Source organism: Protopterus annectens, chromosome 5.part0 (assembly GCF_019279795.1).
Source record: "Protopterus annectens isolate FY-2018-M chromosome 5.part0, PAN1.0, whole genome shotgun sequence".
Lineage (NCBI taxonomy): Eukaryota > Metazoa > Chordata > Ceratodontiformes > Protopteridae > Protopterus > Protopterus annectens.
In genome coordinates, this window is record NC_056735.1 from 1,743,468,489 (window position 1) to 1,743,481,820 (window position 13,332).

General features: G+C 43.0%; 1 protein-coding gene across 1 annotated transcript in view; it reads right to left on the reverse strand.

The window, feature by feature from the left end:
• TTF2 (transcription termination factor 2) overlaps positions 1–13,332 on the reverse strand; it is a 618,261-nt gene that overhangs the window by 579,819 nt on the left and 25,110 nt on the right. The window contains exon 2 of the mRNA XM_044071547.1: positions 3,302–3,489. Coding sequence (XP_043927482.1) covers positions 3,302–3,489 — 188 coding nt within the window. The remainder of the gene's footprint in view (positions 1–3,301; positions 3,490–13,332) is intronic.

The following is a 13,332-nucleotide window of genomic DNA, read 5'->3' on the forward strand; positions in this document are numbered from 1 at the left end:
AGGAATCAACATCTTTTCTGTTTAAGGAGTCCAGTAATATGCTGCTGATTCTTTAACATATGAAACTGGCAGTTTAAGGCCCTAATGGCCAAGGTTGCAGAAGTGTATACCTTCTTACCCCATCTATCCAGTGCCCTAGAATCTCTATCAGAGGGGGTAGGATTTTTGGCAGTAGTAGTCTTAATGCCCGTGGGTCCCTGTGAAATGGTCTCAGGATCTGCAGTAGGATTTTTAAAAAGGAACTTGTGAGAGTCAGGAACCCTGTAATATCTATCAGGTTTTCTGGGAGCAGGAGGTAAAGAATCAGGGGCCAAGCTAGATTCCAAAAAGGCATCATCAACAATGTCAAGGCCTGTGTTGGGGCAGGAATAAGAAATCCCTAAGCCTCTTTTTAGAATCAGAGTAATCCTGGCTTTCCCAGAGAAAATGCACCCTAAGAGTATGCGAGGTTTCACCAAAAGAGAAATCCTCTGGGGGGGGGGGGGGGTGCAGAGGGAACAGAGTCCTCAGCATCAGAATCCTCATAGGTAGATAAAGGTAAATCCTGGTCATCAGAGGAAACAGAAATTTCAGAATCCTGATCAGAAGTGTCATAAGCAAATTCAGTCCTAGGTCTCTTAGAGGGGGAAGGTTGGCTTCCTCTGATTAAAATAATAAGGTCTTCAGCCATTCTTATCATTTGTTTTTTAGGCATAGAGGCCTGACCATGCGGTCTGGGCATCTGTTTTCTAGGCATGGTTCGAGTTTTAGGCTTTGAAGAAAAATGGTGTCGGTTTAATATGCAAGTCAGTAGGCCTGAATACACCCTCAAAAGCCGGTGCCTGCACAGCGGCTCCAGACCCATCCAAGGTAGAGACATCCGCAGGTTCCATAGTTAAAGCATCTCACGGCATACCGGACTCTGAATGGGTCTCAGTAGAGGCCTGCGAAACTGAAGTAGCGGGTATCAGGGGCTGCGAAAGCGCCTCACTGAGTACCGGCGAACTGGCTACTAGCTTAGGAGATGCGTTGTCAGCAGCTTTGGACCTAGGCGGCCTATCTCTGTCTTTATCTTTGCGTTTTTTCAGAATGTTGGTAGTCGGATGGCTTACCTAAGACATATCTGGATAATTGAACAGAGTACCAAAATATTTAGAAGCGTAAATATACAGACGACGAATAGGCTGTCACTTAAATAAGGCACAAAACCGACAAGCGAGGTATGTCATGGTCAGGGCCTAGGCAAGGAATACAGTACGAAGAAAATCTTTATGAGGTATTTGCTTTCCAAAAGAAATACAATTATTGACTTTAACTGACATCGGATAAGAGCAAGAAAAAGTTTCCCCAAGGGGTACTTAGCTTTAGTTGAAGACTTAGGTTCTGAAACTCAAACACAAAAATTTCAGGAGTCGGACGACCGGCACTTGCGAACTGCTTCTGCTTCGGGCACCACACGGCAAGAAAGACTGATAAAATGGCGTCGGCTGCATGCTTTATACCGCTGACTACCTGACGTCATGGAAGATGACACAGCAACCGACGCAGGACCCAAGACTTTGATAATCAGGCCGAATGAGGGCTACTGCAAACAGATAACCCAAATGTGATGACTGCAACAGTGAAACATGAAGAACATCTGTATTCAATACCAAGCAGAAGCAAAAAAAAAAAACCAATATAATAAAATAAACATAGCAGGTAAAAGATTAATGATTTTAGTGTGTTCATGCCACAGGTGTTTCTTCAGTTTATTTGCTGAAGAAGTACCCATGACATGAAAGCACTAAAGAATTGCACTGGTTATAATTTTTATTAGTTTTATGCTTCTCCTCCAATACCAAAAGGTTTCGGCTGCGTATTCCTGGCTCTGTGTGAATTTAATTTATTTTTGAGATACAAGAACCTGGATTTATTCCTGAAGGCAGTTTTGATTTATAGCTACTTTACATGTACCAGGAACTGATGTAAGCAAATTTTGTTTTTACCATCACAGTGACTGGCTTCTGTGAACCAGAAGTGAAACCCGTTAAAGTTGTGTCCATTTCCTCAGTTTGTTTGTGTCTTTCGGCTTTTCCCGGTTAGGGGTCGCCACAGTGGAACTCCAGTCCGCTAATGATTGGCAGTAGAGTTTTACGTACTGGCTTGCCGGGCCTAACGCACAACCATCAACGAAGGACCGCCTGTTCACACGTCGCCTCACAGAAGACACTCTGAGAATCGAACAGGTAACGTCTAACTGTGAGGCGACAATGCTACTGCAGCACCACCACCGCGTCCATTTCCTCAGTGAAACTGGAAAATGACATGCAATTCATACTTTCCTGTCACTCCCACGTTCTCGCTGATTTTTCAGCATTGTTTTCTTTTCCATTTTGAACTCAGAACAACATGTTCAATGTATTTCGCCTTTTTTCTTTAATTATGAAATAAGGAGTACAAACATTACTTTTGTCCACCTTCTTTTGGGGACTGGAAAGTTTTTATAACTCCTGTAAGCTTCAGTTAAACAGGAATTTACAACCTTAGGTCTCCTTAATCTAGTGGTTTTGGAAAACTTCGAATGCTTTCAGGGATCAGCAATAAAGACCTGGCTTCAGACAAAAAATATGAAATCTTTAAGGACTATGTGCCTACTTCTACAAGCACATTTATTGATTCTAAAGGAAAAAACATCCAGATGAAACAATGTCCAATGGTCAGATTAACAGGTCAGCTATCAAGGAAATTGGTGATAGCAACAGCTAACTCAGTGCTCTAATCACCAAATCATACACCAGTGAAATGTATCTAAAAGACTCATGGCTCCAAAGAGGTTAGAACGAATGTACGTACAACATTACCACTACTTCTGTGAAGTCTCATTTAATGGTTGTTGCAAGAGAATAGAACAGCTACAAAATATGGACAGACTAAAGCAGCTTTGTTTTAGTCTTTAGGATTTACCTTGAGAGTAGCCTTTCATGAAGATATAAACTTGCAATCCTCATTTCATTTGTCTCTCAATTAACATGCTTAAATTGATATAACGGAATCTGCTAAATCTTTCTTAATAAGCATACAATACAGATTTAATGTAAAAAATATGATTTGTAACTTTAGAAGGAATGTTAAATGGCATGTGTGTGCAGCACCAGCACCTCTTCATAAAAAAGCCTGTTTAATGTTTATTTACTCATAATTTACCATGTACCACTAATGTCCAAGAGCAAAACAATTCACAGGCTCAATTACACTTCTTATAGTCCATGATATATATACATACATATATATACACCCCCCCAAACAGTAAGCTGCTATTCTACAGATACTGCTGTATTACCTCAACAGAGAATACATATCCAGCAGGTTGTTCTGAATTGGGGTTCCTGTGACAGCCCAGCGTTTACCAGCCCTCAACTTACAGACTGCTTGCGAAGTTTGGACTTTGGGGTTCTTTATATTGTGGGCCTCATCCAATATAATTCGAGCCCAGGTTATCACTTGGAGTGGTGGCGCAGAAGGCTTTATCTGAAATAATGAGAGAATTAGACAGCCTTTTAAAGACAACTATAAAATTAAAGCGACACAAAGGCAAATAATCAGAAAATATTGCAACAATAATAAAATCTGTCCTGTTTATTGCAATAAACACTTCCCAGCTAAGACATGGCCAAACTCCTATGCTCATGTTAAGTTATTACACTAGGATGCATACGTGGGCAAAGCCCTCCACTATTTGTACAAGCTTAATAAGTGTGATGAATGTAGTACAAATTAATACAGTGTTATATTTCAGAAAGCAGGAGTTTGTGAACATCTGTTGGCTAATTGAGTGCAGAGCAGACTAACATAGCTTCATTTGAAATGCTGAAGGCACAAAACACTATTACTGTTTTTCAAAGCAAAAACATCAGGCAGTATTTCAGAGGATTAAAGCTATGAGCTGTTAACAAGCTGCGCCATGTATCCATGGCTTGATTCACGTAGTCCTCATTTGTCAACTGTGCGACTCTGTGTACATCATTTAATGACAGTGCTTCTGGGCAGAGTCTGAAATGGCCTGTGTGGATCACTGCTCTATACTAGATAATTAGTACAAACAAATAAAATGAATCGGTGAACAGACAGAAAGTAAAAGTGATATTAACTCTGGTACAGAGCAATGTGCTTGCACTGGAGTAGTGTACCCCAGCAGGAGACAGCATATTCTAAAGCATTAAACAGTATAATGAAATGTGAGCACAGGTAGACAGCAGTAATACCCACTATCCCTACATGTATAAATACATATATGGCTCTGCTCAGCATAACAAAAATTAGCTGACAATAGTAGACTGGTCAAGTGGTACTTAATTTAAACAATGCAGCAAACAGCAGCTAATATCAGTACATCACAAACATCTGTTCAGATATGACAAAAGGATATGAAGCTGGTAAGTATATCAATGAAAAGTTTGCTACAGCAGCAGAAGCATGTGTACAACATTTATATATCCATCACATCAGCAGTATTATTCACACAGAGCAAAGACATTATCAAACTCACTTGGATCTGACAGGTTTAAAAAGCTAAGCCACGATTAACCATTTATTTTCAACCTGATAGTTCTCTAAAGGCTTCAAGAAACAATATGTGATATTACTTTTTCTCTAACTGTAAGAAGGAATTCCATTTTCTTCCTGATAACAGGCTGTTTGGTGAAATAATTCCTTCCTCGTGGAAGTGTTGCATAAAAAAATCACACATATTATTCAATTTAATAACTACTATTGCTATTACTTTAAAAAAACAAATATTGGAAAAAGTCAACCATGAATAACTGAGAAAAATATGAAAGACAAGTAAATAAAACAACGAGAATTCTTTAATGCTTAAAGGCAGTCCTCACTATTCAGCTATAAAAACGGGCCAACCATCTGTTTTCTCTCTCTCTCCTATATTTTAAAATTTCTAAATGAGATGCAGAAGATGATTTATTTATTATTTATTTTATTTTATTTTACATTTGTTGACCGGGCTAGTCTAACTGGATATATGTCCATTTTCAGTAGAGGCCCGGGGAGAAAAGCTCCATGACACACATGATAATAAAGTTGCAGGACTATATAAAATGACTTCAGATATATTGGAAAGAATATCATTCAGGCTCACAAATGTATTTCTGTAAGGCACCAAAATCACAAAGCACGTAGCATAAAACAACGAAATACAAGAGGTTAGGCTCCACAAATGTATCCAAGGTGGTGAACTTCAAAAATAAAAATAACAGTTCAAGAAGTAAATTAATAGGAACAAAACTCTTGTGTAGCAGTCCACATAAATCCACGTAAAATCCAGTAGTTTATTGTGCGCAAGGTACTGTCTGTACCTACATTTGTGGAGCCTACCCTCTTGTATTTTGTTATTTCTGTAAGGCAGACCTCTCAACATAAGATCAGTTTTTATTGCACTTTTGTTTCTGTTTAGTGGGTGTCTAGGTAATGCAATAGAAGAAACAATACTTTGGAAATAATTGGTGGCAAGAAAAATAAGAGGATTGGTTGTAAAGAAAATCTCATTAGTGCCAACAAAATCTACAAACTAAAACTTATACAAATTCCTACGTATGTACAACACTGCTTAGGTACTGCCAGGCTCAGATACATTTAGAATACAGTCAGATATACAGAAATTGGCTGGTAAATCTGAAACGAAGATTGAAGCAGTTCATTTAATAAAGTTTATCAACAGCATTATTGGAAGAGTTAACAAATCAACCAAAGCTAGACATGAGGTAATAGCCATCCCGGTGAAGGATAACCACAGAGTATCCTTTATGTTAGAAATCTCATAAATAATGCTAGGCACTGTGCACAGCTAATAGTAATATCACATACTCAGACTCAAATGACATACTCAATATATTAACAGACACGTTTAGGTTAAACTTCACCCAATTTCCCTGCCTACATTCCTGGATAAAGAAAGTTGTGTAAAATCTTACCATAACCATAGATGCCCTTCTCTTCCATGTTGCAGTGTTCAGCTAGTGGGTTTACCCTTCTTCCTTCCAATCTTGTCTGGCCAGGTTTCTAAAGTTTTTCAGTCCTCAGTAGGTGCGTCGGACGTCTGACATGGCTGCTGAAGCATGGGCCATAAAAGTGACGTTGGGACGCACCAGCCCTCAGAACAATAGAAGCCCCAGTCAGAGCCAGTCCTATAAGGGCATAGCTAGTCCAGTGTCACCCAGGAGAAGCAAGTCTCAGAAAAGGGGAAAGTGGGAGGGAAGGAATACTACAACATGGAAGAAAAGGACATCTATGGTTATGATAAGATTTTACACAACTTTCTATATCCTTCTACTCCAATGTTGCAGTATTCAACTAGTGGGTGAGTGCCAAAGCTCACTGAGGAAGGGGAGGTGGTTTAGAAGCTGTCTCCAAGAACCCATGCAGGATAGCCCTGGCAAACCCAGCTATGGAAGTTTGGTCCAGATTGTAGTGTTTGGTGAAGGTGTGTACTGAGGACCAAGTTGCTGCTTCTAGGATGGAACTGGTGTCTAACCCTTTAAAGAAAGCCCCAAGAAGAGGCTACAGCTCTGGTGGAGTGGGCTTTGACATTGCACTGGAGTGTCTTGCCATGGTGAAGGTAGAAGAAAGAAATGGTCCTGGAGATCCATGCCAAAATGGTCTGTTTGCACACAGCCTTCGCCAGGGCCCTGGGGTGGAAGGAGACAAACAGTTGGTCTGATTGTCTAATAGGTTTGTTTTTATGTAAATAAAACCTAAGCTGACGATGCACATCTAAGAATGTAGAATTCTCTGTCTCCCTGTGGGTTTGGGGAAAAAGTAGGCAGGTGAATGGGCTGGTTCAAGGAGAGGTCATTCACAACTTTAGGGGAGAAGGAGAGTGGAAAACCAAAAAAGGTGATATAGCCACAAGGGCTTGTAGTTCAGAGACCCTCCTGGTGGAGATGAGGGCCACTAGGTAAAACTGTTTTCCAAGTACCGAGTTTTTAGGATACTTTGTCCGCAGGTTCAAAAGGAAGGAAATTAAGTTTTTCTAGCACATAGTTGAGGTCCCAGGGTGGACGGCATGGTTTCCTGGGTGGTCTCAAATGTAACATCCCTTTGAAGAAGAGTTTAGCAGGCAGTCTGGATGCAAGGGGTGAGTCTAAGGGAAGGCAGGCAGAAATCACAGACAAATCTGCTTTTAGAGATAAGGGAGTCCTGTCTGCATCAGTTCATACAGGTAAGATCGGATAAGAGGCATATCGCTTTGCAGCGGATCCAAATGCCTTCTATGACACCAGATAGAAAACCTTTTCCATTTTGCAGTGTAGGATTTCCTTGTGTTGGGTTTCCTGGCCTCCTGCAGGACATTAAGCACATCCTCGTTACACAGGTGTCTAAAGGGGATCAGAGACTCATCAGTCACAGGGTGAGCTGTAGAGACTGCCACTGTGGGTTTATCTGGGTCCCCTTGTGCTGTGTGATGAGGTCCACTGACAGGGATAACTTGTGGTGATTGCCCTTGGACAAAAGGAGGAGAAAAGGGAACCAGTGCTGTCTTGGCCAATAGGGAGTCACTAGCAAGACTTTTGGTGAGCCCTGTTGAATCTTCAGCAGTACCTTCTGTATCAGGGGAAAGGGAGGGAATGCATACAAGAATTTCCCTTTCCAGGTTATTGAGAAGGCATCTGTTGCCAGTGCCTTGGGGTCGTGAGTCCTGGAGCAGTAGCCCAGTAGTTGCCGGTTTGTGGAGGAGGTGGACAGGTCTATCTGAGGTGTACCCCACCAGTGGCCCAGGTTCAGGAAGGTGTCGCGCTGAAGCATCCATTCATGGTTGTTTGACCTGGTATTGCTTAGATCTGCCTGAGTGTTGTGAAGGGAGGGAATGTAGGCTGCCTGTAGGGTGATGCCCTGTGTGGTAGCCAGAGCTAGCTGCATAGGAAGGTAGGATCTTATCCCTCCTTGTTTGATATACCACAGGGCAGTAGTGTTGTCTGTGTATATCTTGAGGGGGCCTTGCTCTAGGAAGGGAAGGAATGCTTGGAGAGCTAGGATTGCTCTCATTTCTCTGACATTTGTGTGTTCTAGTTTGTGTCTGTCTGTCCACAAATCTTGCACTTTCTCCTTTGTCCTAATGTGGCTCCCCACCCTAGATCTGAGGCATCTGTGTGTATCATCTGAGAAGGAATCTGGTTCCAAAGAGGGAGCCCTGGGTTGTGGGATACCTGGGTCACCCACCATCTTGGTTCTCTCATTAAGCAGGGAAGTAAGGGGACCCTGAACTCTAGAGAGTGAGAGTGCTGGGTCCAGACTGACCTCATGTACCACTGCAGTTTCCTTATATACATTCTTGCAAGGGGGAGCATGGGGATGGTAGCAGCCATGTAGCAAAGTCATCTCAGAAAAGTACAGTTGTGTACACTTATCATAAATGTAGATGTCATAGTGTATTCACTGTTGCAGTCATCACACTTGAGTTATCCTGCCTGGGGTAGCCCTCAGTTGGCCTGAATACCAGAGCCTTAGTATTTCTGCGTCAGCTTCTGTCGCTTCAGGACTGATGTCAGGTAGTCAGTGGTATAAAAACAGGCAGTCGATGGCATTACATCAGTTTTTCTTGCCCCAAATGTCAGGAGCCCCCAAATAGGGAGGTAAGTTATGGTGGAAAAACACCACCAGTAAAATGCAAATGCCAATAGCCCTGTAATGAGTAAGGAAGAGAGAAAGAAAGAGACAAGAGGGCTGGAGGGTGGGAAACCAGGTCTGCAACAGTGAATACACTCTAACATCTACATTATGGCAAGTGTACACAACTGCACTATGTTCTTCGTGTTTCACTGTTGCAGTTATCACACTTGGGTTGATTCCCAAAGCTGAAGAATGGGTAGAGGCAGTCAAGAAGAGTTGGGGCTCGCTAGTATGCCCTGCAGGACTGCAGTTGCAAAGCCCGCACTGGATTTGGAAAAGATACGCAGGTGGTAATGCCTGGTGAAGGTACACTTTTTTACCCCATCTGTCTAAAGTTCGGAAATCCCTGTCTGAGGGGGTGGGATTCTTAGCTGTAGTTGCTTTTATTCCTTTAGGTCCTTAGGAGACGAGTGCTGGGTCAGCAGTAAGATTTTTGAAGAGAAATTTGTGGGAGTCAGGGACTCTTTAGTATCCGTCAGGTTCCCTGGGAGCAGGGGGTAAGGTATCAGGAGTTAGACTGGATTCCATAAAGATATCATCCAAAACATCCAGAACAAGAGTGATAGCTAAGGGTTTGTGCTGTGGTAAATCTAAAAATTCCGTGAGTCTCTTTTTGGACCTAGGATAATTCTGGCATTCCCAATGTAAATGCTCTCTCAAAGTATGTAGGGTTTCACCAAAAGAAAAATCCTCTGAAAGAGAGGCAAAAGGAATAGATTCCTCTGCATCTGAGTCCTCATAGGCAGATAAGGGCATGTCTTCAGAATCCAAAACCTCAGAGTCATCGGACTCTTGGTCAGATAAAGCTGCTGGGGACAAGTCTCTTTCTTTTAGCAGGGGAAGGCTGGCTTCCCCTAATCAGCATGATCAGGTCTTCTAACATTTTAAGCATCAGTGATTGTGGCAAGGAAGCAGGCACTTTTTTAGGAGTAGCTCGTATTCTTGGCCTTAGAAACTCGGTAGTTTTATAAAGAACTGAAGACGCGAAAGAAGTCCTCTGTTTGTGTTGAAAATCGGTAGTGCGAAGAGCTTCCTCAGAAGCCAGTGCCTGCACAGCGGCTCCGGACCCATCCAAGGTAGAGACATCTGCAGGTTCTATAGTCAAAGAAGAGTCTTGCGGCATGAATACCAGGGACTTAGTATTTCTGCGTCACAAATGGGTCTCGGTAGTGGCCTACGAATCCATCGAAGTGGGCATCAAGGACTGCAAAAGTGCCTCACTGAGTACCGTCAAACTGGCGACTAGCTTAACAGAAGCATTGTCGGCAGTTTTGGACATGTGCAGTCGCGCTCTGTCTTTATCCTCATGTTTTTTCAGAAGATCGGTAGTCGGATGGCTTACTGAAGCCATTTCGGAATACAGAGATCGAGAACGAAGTATTTAGCTACAATAAGGTTCTGACTATGAATAGTTTGGGCATTGAACAAAGCACAAAACCGACAGCGAGGTACGTCGTGGTCTGGGCCTAAACAAGTGATGCAGTAAGAATGGAAATCTTGGTCTGGTATTTGCATTCCACAGGCAAGACAATTGTTAATTTTTTTTCTGACATCGGTTAGAGCAAGAAAAAAAGGATCCCCAGCGGGGTACTTGGCTTTAGAAGACTTCAAGATGATTCGATTTTGGAAACGAAAACTCAGGTAGCGGCCGACTGGCACTCATGTAAACTGTTTCTGACTCCTTGGCAAGAAAGACTGATGTAATGCAATCGACTGCCTGTTTTTATACCACTGACGACCTGACATCAGTCCTGAAATGACAGCAGCTGACACAGAAATACTAAGTCTCTGGTATTCGGGCCGACTGAAGGCTACCCCTGGCAGGATAACCCAAGTGTGATGACTGCAACACTGAAACACGAAGAACATCTGCCTTGCTGTCAGATGAGATTCCTGAATGGCAGCCAGTAGACATTGGGACAGCTAAGTCATCTTTTCCGGAGGAAGGAATAACTTCATGATGTCTGTCCGAATTCTGCAGCCCAAGAAGAATATGTTCTGAACTGGTTCCAGATTGGATTTTGGGAAGTTTATCAGGAATCCCAAGTACTCCAGGAGTTGTACAAGAGTCCTGGTGTGAAGGCGTAGGGTCTTCTGATCTACTGCCTGAATTAGTAGATCATCTAACTAGAGGACTCCCTGGGTGCAACAGTACACAATGACTGGAGCCAGACACTTTGTGAATACCCTGGGGGCGGTAAACAGCCCAAAGGCTAATGCACAGAAATGACAATGGGATGATCCAGTCAGGAATCTCAAGTATTTTCTGAAGGTGGGTTTGATAGGGATATGGAGGTAGAAATCCTTTATGTCCATGGTTGCCATGAATCCGTGAAACAGAAGGAGAGGGAAGAGAGTAGGCAGGGTGAGCATCCTGAAAGTAGGTACCTTCAGGAAAGGATTTAGGCATGAGAGGTCTAAAATGGGCCTCCAAGGTCAGTCCTTTCTGGGCACCAGAAAAATTCATGAGTAAAAGCCTTTTCTTTTCGATTCCGAGGCTGGTATGCTGGTAACCAGAACAACAAGAAAGTACAGTTGTGTACCTACCATAAATGTAGATGTTCGAGTGTATTCACTGTTGCAGTCATTACTCTTGGGTTACCCTCAGTTGGCCAGAATTCCAAAGTCTAGGTCCGGCGTCCGTTGCTGTCGCCTCTTCCCTGACGTCAGTGCGCCAGGAGTATAAAAGATGCAGCCGACGCCATTTTCTTCAGTTTTTCTTGCCCCAGATGTCAGGTGCCCCCAAATTGGTAGGCTGAAAAATATGCCAATAAAAATGCATGCACAAAAATAACATTTCCTTCATCTACAAGCAAATACACTACACCAAATAGGTTGTATAGGATAGAGAAGTGCAGATAGACCCAGCAAAGAAAAGGGGGATGGTGGGTGGGTAACCTGGACTGCAACAGTGAATACACTCGAACATCTACATTTATGGTAGGTACACAACTGTACTTATGTTCATCGTGTTTCACTGTTGCAGTCATTACTCTTGGGTTGAATCCCAAAGCTGAGGATGGGTGGCTGGGCTAAATAGGATTAGGAGAGGCTATGAGGCCCTGCAGGACTGCAGTGCAAAGCCTGCTCTGGACTTAGAGTAAAGAGGTAAGTGGTAGTGCTTTGTGAAGGTGTGAACTGAACTCCAGGTTGCAGCCTCTAAGATATCTTTGGTTGGTACTCCTCTGAGCAAGGCTGCTGAAGTGGCTGCTGCTCTGGTGGAATGAGGCCTATTGCCCTTAGGCACTGATTTGCCATGTTGAGAATAGCAGAAATGGATGCAATGGCCTATCCATTTAGAAACAGTCTGTTTTGATAGCCTTTCTTGTGATCCCGCAGCATATGACACTAAAAGTTGCTCAGTCTTTCCGAAAGCTTTAGTTCTGTCCAAGTAGAAGCGTAGCTGCCTGTGTATGTCCAAGGAATGCAGAATTTTCTCACCCTTGTTCTGTGGATTTGGATAAAAGGCAGGCAAGTGAATGGTTTGGTTGAGGGCCACACTGGACACCACCTTAGGCATAAATGTAGGGTTTGTCCTCAGAGAAACCCTGTCTGGATGAAAAATGATGAAAGGTTCCACAGCCATGAGTGCTTGTAACTCTGAGACTCGCCTTGCAGAGGTTATTGCTAGGAGCAGAGCTGTTTTCCAGGATAAGAATTTTATATCTGCTGTTGATGCTGGCTCGAAAGGAGGCAGTGTGAGTTTTTACAGAACATAATTGAGGTCCCAGGTCGGAATTGGTGCTCTCCTTGGAGGCCTAATGTTTTTGGCCCCTCTGAGGTACTGACTTATTAAAGGATGAGAAAAGATAGGTGGTTCCGCATTGTAATGGGCTGAAATGGCAGAGGCATGAATCTTAATTGATGAGAAAGAAAGGCCTTTGTTCAGCATCTCAGTTAGGTACTGTAAAATCTGAGGGATATTTGGTACACGTGTCAATGACTTGTTCCTGGTTCCAAGCACAGAATCTCTTCCATTTCTCTGCATAAGATTTTCTGGTACTGGGCCTCCTGGCCTCCAAGATAACATCCAAAACAGCTTTTGAAAGAGGAGTGTTCTGAATGGCTACATTATCCGCCATGCTGCCAGATTTAAGGTCCTGAGTTGGCTGTGCAGGATCTGATTGCTTTGTTGGGTCAGCAAGTGAGAAGTTTGAGGCAATATCCATGCTGGACCTTGAGACAAGCTCTTTAGGATTGGGTACCAGTGCTGGCATGGCCAGTCTGGTGCAATCAGTATCATTTTTGGCTTCTCTTGTCTGACCTTTAGGAGTACCCTGGGTAGGAGAGGCAGTGGAGGAAAGGCATATACTGTTAGATTTTTCCAGCTGAAGGACAGGGCGTCCACTTTCCATGCTTGCTTGTGATAAATCCTTGTGCAAAATCTCTGTAAATGGCAGTTGTGAGGGGAGGCAAATAGATCTATGTCTGGGCATCCCCATTTCCTTATTATCATGCGGAAGACTTGTGGATCCAGTTTCCATTTGTGGGGATTCATGAGGTTTCTGCTTAGTTCGTCTGCCAGAGTATTTGTTTTTCCTAGCAGGAATTGTGCTTGCAGGTGAACTTGAAAAGCCAATGCTGTGTCCCATAAGGTCATTGCTTGTCTGCAGAGGGGGTAGGAATGTGTACCTCCCTGCTTGTTTATGTACCACATGACCATAGTGTTGTCTCTGTCTATCAGTAACTGTT